This window comes from Sphaeramia orbicularis, chromosome 6 (genome assembly GCF_902148855.1).
Source record: "Sphaeramia orbicularis chromosome 6, fSphaOr1.1, whole genome shotgun sequence".
In the NCBI taxonomy this organism is placed as follows: domain Eukaryota; kingdom Metazoa; phylum Chordata; class Actinopteri; order Kurtiformes; family Apogonidae; genus Sphaeramia; species Sphaeramia orbicularis.
The window spans coordinates 39,193,578-39,203,226 of NC_043962.1; the positions used below are offsets into that span (position 1 = coordinate 39,193,578).

A 9,649-nucleotide genomic window follows, 5' to 3' on the forward strand; every position below is an offset into this window, starting at 1 on the left:
GATGCGGTGTGTTCTGTTGATAAAACCCTCCTCACTAGTGAAGTGCAGATCAGCAAATTACCCAAGAACCCCAGGTATTGGGTTGGGGCAGGGGGGGATGTACCTCCCATACTATTATACAATGAACCTCAATCTGAGGGTCTGTCCAAGGGGTCGCTGATGCACCCTCTCAGGTTTCTTGTTCCAAACGCCCCATGACAATGTTGCCTGTGCACCCCTAGTGAGCCCCCCCCCGCAATAAGAGAGAGACCCAGAGCTGTTGAAGAAGATTCATGTGTCATTCCTCAATTCCTGCAAGAATATCAGCTTTGTGTTCAACTAAACAGGCCCAGGTTTCACATTGAGTAAATTGAGACTTGATTTGCATTATATTTCAATAAATATACATGTTGTGACATTTTTGTTTGGTGGTGTGCCTTGTGATTTTTGTAATGTAAAATATGTGGCTCAAAAAGGTTGGGAAACACTGCATTAAAACATTCAATACAGCTGTGGAAGCAGCAGCGCCTCCCATTCCACAGCTGTATGGAAACACCAACGGGCCAACTCCTCCCAAAGGGACAAACAGATGTGGTTTACCTGTTGAACTGAGGTATTGTATTTAGTTGGGTTCAGTGTTTAGGGTTAGATTGGTGTCGTCACAGCCTCCTGCCGTGGCAGCGCAGCAGGCTGCAGAAGGTTTTCCTGAAGGCCACGTTGCACAGAGCGTAGCAGCAGGGGTTGACGGCGCTGTTGATGTAACAGAGCCAACAGCCCACTCTCCACAGGACTTTGGGGATACAGAAGTGACAGAAGGGGGCGATGACGGCCATGATGTTGTAGGGTGTCCAGGTGAGGATGAAGGCCAGGAGGATGGCCAGGATGGTCTTGGTGACCTTCCTCTCTCTCGCTATCACTCGACGCTTCCTTCGCTCTTGAGACTTGAAGCTAGGGAAGGCGGAGAGCATCGCCGAGGCTCTCCTGTGGACGTCCGTGTTGGACGAGGAGTCAGCTTCCATTTTGTTGTAGTCAGTCTCCTTCAGCTGACACTGAGAAGGGGAGGGGGCTCCCACTGATGTTATCACCGTGTCACAGGGGCTTCTGGGAGACTTCCGGTTCCTTCTGCTCTTTGCAGTGCTGGACTCTGATTGGTTCTGAGACAGTTCTGAGCCCGTCCTGGTCTCGGGGTCAGCGGTCACCCAGCTCCTTCGCTTCAGCAGGAAGTCTTTTACAGATGGGCTGGACGTCCTGAGCGTGTCTCGGTCAGAGCGGAGGGTACTCAGTCGGCTGCGGCTGGCGGCGGACACGCTGCTGTACAGGCCAATCATGATGAGCGCTGGGAGGTAGAAGGAGGGCACTGTGGTCCCGATGGTGACGGCAGGACTTCCAAGAAGCAGGATGTAACAGTCATCATCAGGGACGGCGCGTTTGCCTTTGACCCTCTGCCAGCACAGGATGGCGGGGGTCCAGAGGATGAAAGACAGAAGCCAGGCGGCGGCGATCATCAGCCCAGCCATCCTTCCCGTCCGCCGCGCTGGGTAGCTGAGGGGCCGCGTCATGCAGAAGTACCGATCCAAGCTGATAATGAGCAGGTTCATGACTGACGCACTGCTCACCGCGTAGTCCAACACCAGCCACGTGTCACAGACCACAGCGCCCAGCGGCCAGTAGCCCCGCACCATGTGGAGCGCGTACAGGTTCATGGACACCAGGCCGATGAGCAGGTCGGCCACCGCCAGGCTCAACAGGAAGTAGTTGTTGACGGTCCGCAGGCGCCGGTTCACTTTGATTGACAGGATTACCAGAGTGTTGCCCAGGACAGTGACAAGACTAAGGGATGTGGTTGCCATGACGATTAGGACGACCTCGGCCGTGCTGTATGGACACGCTGCTTCACTGGGAGAGCGACAGGTGGCGTTAAAGCAGGGGCGGAGTGAAGCGTTTAGGTCAGGTGACTGTCGCATATTTCCTGAAACACACGGAGGTGAATAATAACAAGAATAAGACATGATAGTTATTAATGATAATAACAGTAATAATAACAAAAATAACACATGATAATTATTAATGATGATAATAACAAGAATAATAATAAAAATAATCACAAGAATAATAAATAATAGTTATTAATGACAAGAATAATAAGAATAATACATAATAATTATTAATGACAATAATAACAAGAATAATACATGACAATTATTAATGATAATAAGAGTAATAATAACAAGAATAATAACAAGAATAATGCATGATAATTAATTATTAATGATAATAACAATAATAATAAGAATAAAACATGATAATTATTATTAATAATAATAAGAATAATACATGATAAATATTAATGCTAATAACAATAATAATAACAAGAATAATACACAATAATTATTATTAATAATAACAGCAATAATAACAAGAATAATAAATGATAATTATTAATGATAATAACAAGAATAATAACAAGCATAATACATGATAATTATTAATGATAATAACAGTAACAATAACAAAAAGGAGACAAAATGTGACAATGAATGTTCCATTAGGCTACATTTCTTATAAAAAAGCCTTTAAAGCTGTGACCATTCTGTGATAGTTTTGTTACAAGGTCTTATTAGGATTTTTTTAAAATTATTATTATCATCATCATTATTGTTATTGGCATTTATATTCAGTGTTTTCAGTGCTCAAACACTGGAAATAAAACATGTTCATATTTACAACACAGTACTGTCATTATAAGGTCTGTTTTTGCTGCTCATCAACTCAAATGGTTCATATTGCTCTTAAATCAAATACTTGCAGGCAAATTTTCCCTTATATAAGTTAGACAACTGTGTGCTAAAGCTGTGGTCTTAAGGTTGGTTTTGTTGTAGTGTACAAAATTTACAGCTTAAAGGAATTTCTACTCCTTTCCAGCTACTTTGCATTATAAATACGTACTGTAAAGATTTAATAAATGCTTTACAACATATAATGTTGTTGTAAGCAGAGAATATATTAGTATTTTCAGTGGTGTGTTCTGAACCCTCTCTTATGCAAATAATATAAGATTAGAGAAAAAGGTTTGCACTGATTTGATGACACTAATGACAAGCTTTGATTTAATTAACTAATTAAACGCTCTAATTCAGAAATATGAGGGTATTTTTAGATGCTATTGAGGAAACTATTACAAAAATAGCTACATTTTCACCTAAAACACACCTGTATTAATGCTTATGTTTATATATTTATAAACATATATAATATTTTGCATATTTTTTTAGGTCTCTTTTAAGTCCAGCAGAGCTTGTACATACTGAAACTTGGAAAAGTGTTATCCAGATCAGTTTGTATGAAAAATGACCAACAGTTGCTCCACTATCAAACCAGTTACTGCACATTACTTGAACCTGATAAATGCAACTCTGAAGTATCTTCAGCAGTTGGATTAGTTTTGTGCAGAAAATACTTGAAAAAATGACGTGGTAGAAAAAGAACACAATTCCCATAAGTGCATAAAGTACTGGAGTGGAAATACAGAGTGAAAAATAATGGATAAGAAATAAGATGCTGTTAAGTTAAAACAATAAAACTAGAAATATAGAGGCCACACACATTTGGCACATTAACCCTTTCATGCATAGTGGTCACTACAGTGCACAGCTATTCTACAGCTGTTCTCTTGTATTTTCATGGGTTTTGTTGTGTCAGTTCCATATCATCTCATACACTGACATTCATACCATTACTGTAACTTTGCTGTTGTAGATAAACATGATCTGCACTAACATGTTTGAGTGTAAAAATAAAAATTGGTAATTTGATTAGACTGTAATTAGATTTTTTTTTTTTTTTGGCATATAATCTCCATAAAGTGAGTTAGAGTATGTTAAAATGTAAGAAAACATCAGATTAACAGCATTAAAAATGTTTTTATTTCATAGTTCTTGAACAGTATATCAATAAATTCATGTTTCTTTGCTTCTAAAATTAAATGCATGATGTCCAGCTGAGTGGACATTTTTGTAACTCCATGAAAAATAAGTTAATAAAAAAATTAATTCACTTTTTTTTCATGCCTAAAGAGGAATAAAAACACTCAGGAAAAAAAAAATCTTGATTAGGGTTTTCATAATTCATGTATAAGAGGGTTAATAAAGGAAATGTCACAGATTTAGTCAGTGATCTGAGACAAAAAGGCCCAACTGTGACCAAGTCACAAGAAACTAAACCCCCTGTCAGCTGCAGTCTGACCTGTCATGCATTCAGTCATCTACACCTGAGGGGGGACACAGCGTCCCAACAGCGTGGAGTAAACAGAGGTGCGTCTTACCGGTGCTGGGTGACCTCCAGACTTCCAGAGCTCGGTGAGGTGTTCAGTGGGTGGGCTGCTGTTTATGTAGCAGAAGACCACCCTCATTCACTGTCATTAAAGGAGTCGCCGCTCCGCCTGCGTGTCTCCCCATCGGTTAAATCACCTCCTTCTGACGTCACCTGCTCTTGTAACACTCCTCACATCACACACTCCCTCATGTGGGATGAGCTGATGTGTTTCTCTGAGAATAGACCGAGGCCTGGGTCCGTTACAGAGGACACCAGCAGGTCCAGCTCATTCATGTCCATAAAGAGCTCTGAGTGGCGTCCATCTGCAGCAAAAAGCATCATAAACATTAGAGGAAAGATTGGATTTTTTAATACTGCAGGAGGAGGATGTTTATTAACTATTATCTTTATGTTGTGGATGAAATATTTGCATTTTCAATGAATTAAAAGTAATGACACTATAGTAAAAGTTCTCCCTTTGTTCAATAATCACACGAATGCACCTCCTTTGTAATTTTACCTTGTATATTTCCTTGCATTACCTGTATATGTCCTTATATCCTATATACTTCTTACCTACAGGGTGGGGAAGCAAAATTTACAATGAACATTTAGTTGTTTTTTCTCAGCAGGCACTACGTCAGTTGTTTTGAAACCAAACATATATTGATGTCATAATCATACCTAACACTATTATCCATACCTTTTCAGAAACTTTTGCCCATATGAATAATCAGGAAAGCAAACGTCAAAGAGTGTGTGATTTGCTGAATGCACTCGTCACACCAAAGGAGATTTCAAAAGTAGTTGGAGTGTCCATAAAGACTGTTTATAATGGAAAGAAGAGAATGACTATGAGCAAAACTATTACGAGAAAGTCTGGAAGATACTATTAAAGAAGAATGGGAGAAGTTGTCACCCGAATATTTGAGGAACATTTGCGCAAGTTTCAGGAAGTGTGTGAAGGCAGTTATTGAGAAAGAAGGAGGACACATAGAATAAAAACGTTTTCTATTATGTAAATTTTCTTGTGGCAAATAAATTCTCATGACTTTCAATAAACTAATTGGTCATACACTGTCTTTCAATCCCTGCCTCAAAATATTGTAAATGTTGCTTCCCCACCCTGTAGTATAGATTTTTTGTATATTTTAGTAGTGATTAGTAGTATTTGTCGGCTAAAATTTGCTTAGAGGTCTTATGTATGTCTTTGTGCATAAGAAATCAATATAAATGAATCCCCAAAGGCACTTTGTGTTGGTAAATGCAAGTTATGCAAATTTACAGGATTTCAGTTCTGTTCAACATGTTGATGGTCATATGAACTATGTTTTCAGGTCAGAAATGTCCAATTTCATCACAATTAATGCGATATTTTCATGTTTTAACTGAATTTACCTGAAAAACAAATATTCTATTCTTTTAGATTCCCCAGTTTTTCTTACAAGATTATATACTACATATCACATGTTTTATTTTTACAGGTTCAATATGGAGTATGGTGCTGATCCATCCTGCTTATGTTACGCCAATACATACATTAAGAATGTCACACGTCACTTTTTAAATCAACAGTTTTCTAATAATAAGCATTTTTATAAAGAAATAACAATTCTATATTGTTATTTACTCTTTAGTATGATGATAAACTATACAATAAATAATTATGATACTAGTTTTTGCACAGGGATCATTTGTGGAAACGGTGACATGGCTGCCAAGCATCAGTATGATGGGATCTGTAACAACCATGTCACATCCGTCCACTGCCACATTTTGTGTTTTTGTGTCAGCTGTTATTGTTTTAGATCCACAATACTAACATTTAGGAATAAGAGGAGAATTAGCAATAGTAAGTATATAAGTTTATTACTAATAAAGTACTGGTACTGACCAGAGCATCATGGGTAATGTCACGTCCGTCCACCAGCAACTCACTGAAACACTCATGTTTGATGCTTGTATAATGTTTATCTGTTTCTTTGCTTTAACCTGATTATTTTCTTTCCTATACCACAGTTTTGTATGTAAAAGGTCATTGTCTCTCCATTCCTCTCTGTATTTTAACTTTTCATAAAAGCCCATCTAGGGACCGGTGCTCCAAATTAGCTTTTGCTATAAGCATTATGATGCATGCATGGCGTTGCTGTGTTACAGTTGGTCTATGTCTTTTGTATCTGTCCCTATCAAATAAACTGAATGAAAAAAAAAAAAAATTACCTAAAAATTGTTGATACAATATTGTTTTTCCGGCTAAATGTTCATCAAATTGAACCCAAAACCCAACTTGAAAAAGCTCACTAGATACAATTTTGTGAAACTTAACATCAAATGAATGTGGGCCTTCACTTTTTTTTTTTTTTAATAAATCCATTTCACTGTGACTGACAAAAGCAACAAACTGTGACATGACATTTTTCTCAAAATTATTAACCATTAATTGACAGGAGTATTTGCTTTTGAGTTTTTTTCCCCATCAAGAAACCGGTTAAAATCCATCAGAACTGTAACAAAATCTAAAGTTGTAAAAAATGGATGTAGTTGAGTAGAAGTAAAAAAAAGCTATAGTCAAACCACTGTGTGAGTATGTATTCATTTACTGTGTGAGTAAATGTGAGTTATTTTACACAGGCCATAATGTGATGAATAGTTTAATACTTAAACTAAAACAGAAGAGAAAATGTGAAACAACCAGTAGAAAAGCAAGAATGTGAGTGTATTTCCAAATCATAATTAAGTTAAAAACAGGATTTCAAGTACATTTTTTTTAACATTAGCTGATGGTGCGACTGATACAAATGTTTTGTCTTATGTTTGTTTTTTTATGACAGTAGTCAGGGGAAATAGACCGATATAATGTTCTGTTGTTTATTTGTTTGCTGTTTTAGTTCAGTGAGACGACAGAAAAGAATGATGCAGGCTTTAAATGAATGACCAAGTATTAAATCAGTTTAAAAAGCAATATGAGCTAAAAAAAAAAAATCATATTATTTAGTTCAACATGATGTTCTACTGTTTACATTTACAGATTATTGGGGAGATTAGGAGGCACGGCTATTTCAGGTTTGGTTAATTCATAATTCCTTGTTCTATAACCAACCTTGTTTTGGTCATTTTCATTGTTTATGTGATGTGTTTTTTTCTTTGTCTATTTAATCTACACAGTCAGTTAAAAAAAACATATCAGAGCCTTCAAAAGATATTTAAAGGTCAGTAAAAGTTAACAATTTACATCAACTGATCCACAGGTGTCAAACATACGGCCCATGGGCTAGAACCGGCCCGCCAAAGGGTCCAATGTGGCCTGTGGGATGAATTTGTGAAATGCAAAAAAATTACACTGATGATATTAACCCTTTCATGCATAAATCAAGATTTTTTTTTTTGTGAGTGTTTTTATTCCTCTTAAGGCATGAAAAAACCACTGCGCTTGAATTTTTTTATGAACATATTTTTCATGGAATTGCAAAAATATCCACTCAGCTGGACACTATGTTTAATTTTTTGAAGCAAATAAACATGTATTTAGTGATATACTGTGTGAAAACTATGAATAAAATATTTTAAAATGCTGCTAATCTGAGGTTTTGTCACATTTTAACATACTCTAATATAAGTTATTACTCACTTTATGGAGATAATATGCACACAAAAAACAACAACAAACGTTTTGTTTAAAAAAAAAAAAAAAAGTTAATTACAGTCTCATAATAATAAGGAATTGATTTACACTCAAACATGTTCCTGCAGATCAAGTTTATCAAGAACAGCAAAGTTACAGTAATGGTATGAATTGCAATGTATGGGATGATGCATTTAAGCGTCCACTGTGTTGGCTGATATGGAACTAAAACAATAAAATCCATGAATATACAAGAGAACAGCTGTAGAATAAATGTCCACTGTAGTGACCAGTATGCACGAAAGGGTTAATAACCATTTTACAATCCAGTCATTTTAGTTTAGGTTTCACATACAGACCAATATGATCTAAAGTGGATCAGACCAGTAAAATATTATAATAACCTATAAACAATGACAACTTTCACAAAAAATGACCTGAACAAATAAGAACATGAAATATCTTAATAGAAGTGTATTTGTAGATCCATTGTGATCTGTAAGATGTAATGCACATGTGGAAATGATAAACTGAGACAGAATACTGTTAAAATTGCAGTTATTTTTCTTAAAATCTTTTCAGGTTATTCAGAATTTGAAAGGGGTCATATTTTGCTAAACCCACTTGTATTATTCTTTGGTTCATTTATTTGTGTATTTGGGCCGTAATAGTTCATAAAGTTTGAATTTGAACCCTCCAGGTGCTGCAAAGCTATCTTTATATTCATTTTGGCAAAAAAAAATCAAGTGGATTTCTACAACCTGTTATAACTCCTGCTTAATTTGTTACGTTTTATAACTAGTTACATCACAACATTTGCACATTAAAGGTCAAGACTTCTGACGAACATTTCCCCAAGTACGGAGAAATGGGACAGAGCAGCACAGCCAACAACCTGGAGGGGGTGGGGCGTGAAGTGGCTCATTTGGTCGGCTTCCTGATAAAACCTGCTATGTGACTTCTGGCAAATTTTACAGGAGAAACAAAAAAAATGTTTATATAACAGGAAACTGAAATATGACAAAAAATTATCTGTTGCTTTAATGTTGGTACTTATGATGGAATGTAAACAACTTTCACAGGAGACTGAAATTTGAAGCTATAATAAGGGAGATAGCAGGTTTTTCTTCCCAGCCAAAAATGTCACTTAGCAGGTTTTATCAGGAAGCCGACGATTTGCATTTAAAGGGCCAGCGCTCAAAAAGACCTTCCTGGTGTCATTACTCAGAAATAGGGTTGACGATGGACCTGTGGAGTTGAATTAATAAAGAATTCACACGTAAAGGCATTGCATTTACAATTTATGTAGACCACAGGGAAATGTTTGAAAATGCATAATTACATTTTAAAAAAGCAAAATATGACCCCTTTAAAGTAACTTTAGAGATGTAAACACTTTCCTTAATGTAACTTTTTTTTTTTACCATTTCAGTTATTTTACTGATCTGACCCACTTGGGATCATATTGGGCTGAATTGATCATTTTAAGATGGTAAGCAGTAAATCCTCACATTGGCGAAGCTCCAACCAGAATGTGAATTTCTGTTTAAAGAACACTACATGACAAGGATGAAATCAGTAACAAGTAACATGGAATTAATCTATTTTTTGACTGATTTGAGTTCATGACACAATAATTTAAAGAATCTAACCCAGTATCACATCTGTAGTTGATAAAATCATCATTACTTTTAGGTTTGTACTAAAATAACTCAAACTGAAAGACAAAGAACTTTG

At 36.6% G+C, this 9,649-nt stretch overlaps 1 protein-coding gene across 1 annotated transcript; it reads right to left on the minus strand.

Moving 5' to 3' along the window:
• Positions 1-605: 605 nt before the first annotated feature.
• Positions 606-1,943, minus strand: chrm4b (cholinergic receptor, muscarinic 4b). Its single transcript, XM_030135613.1, has 2 exons — positions 1,073-1,943; positions 606-991 (listed from the first exon to the last, which is right to left on the minus strand). The coding sequence occupies exons 1-2, from the start codon at positions 1,941-1,943 to the stop codon at positions 639-641; spliced, it is 1,224 nt and encodes a 407-aa protein (XP_029991473.1). The 3' UTR covers positions 606-638.
• Between the last annotated feature and the right edge of the window lie 7,706 nt (positions 1,944-9,649).

Bases quoted from the DNA above. Each gene is read 5' to 3' on its own strand.
- chrm4b (XM_030135613.1), bottom strand. From the start codon at position 1,943: ATGCGACAGTCACCTGACCTAAACGCTTCACTCCGCCCCTGCTTTAAC. The intron at 992-1,072 runs GTGACACGGTGA...ACAAAATGGAAG, and splicing joins GAAGTCTCCCAGAAGCCCCT to CTGACTCCTCGTCCAACACG.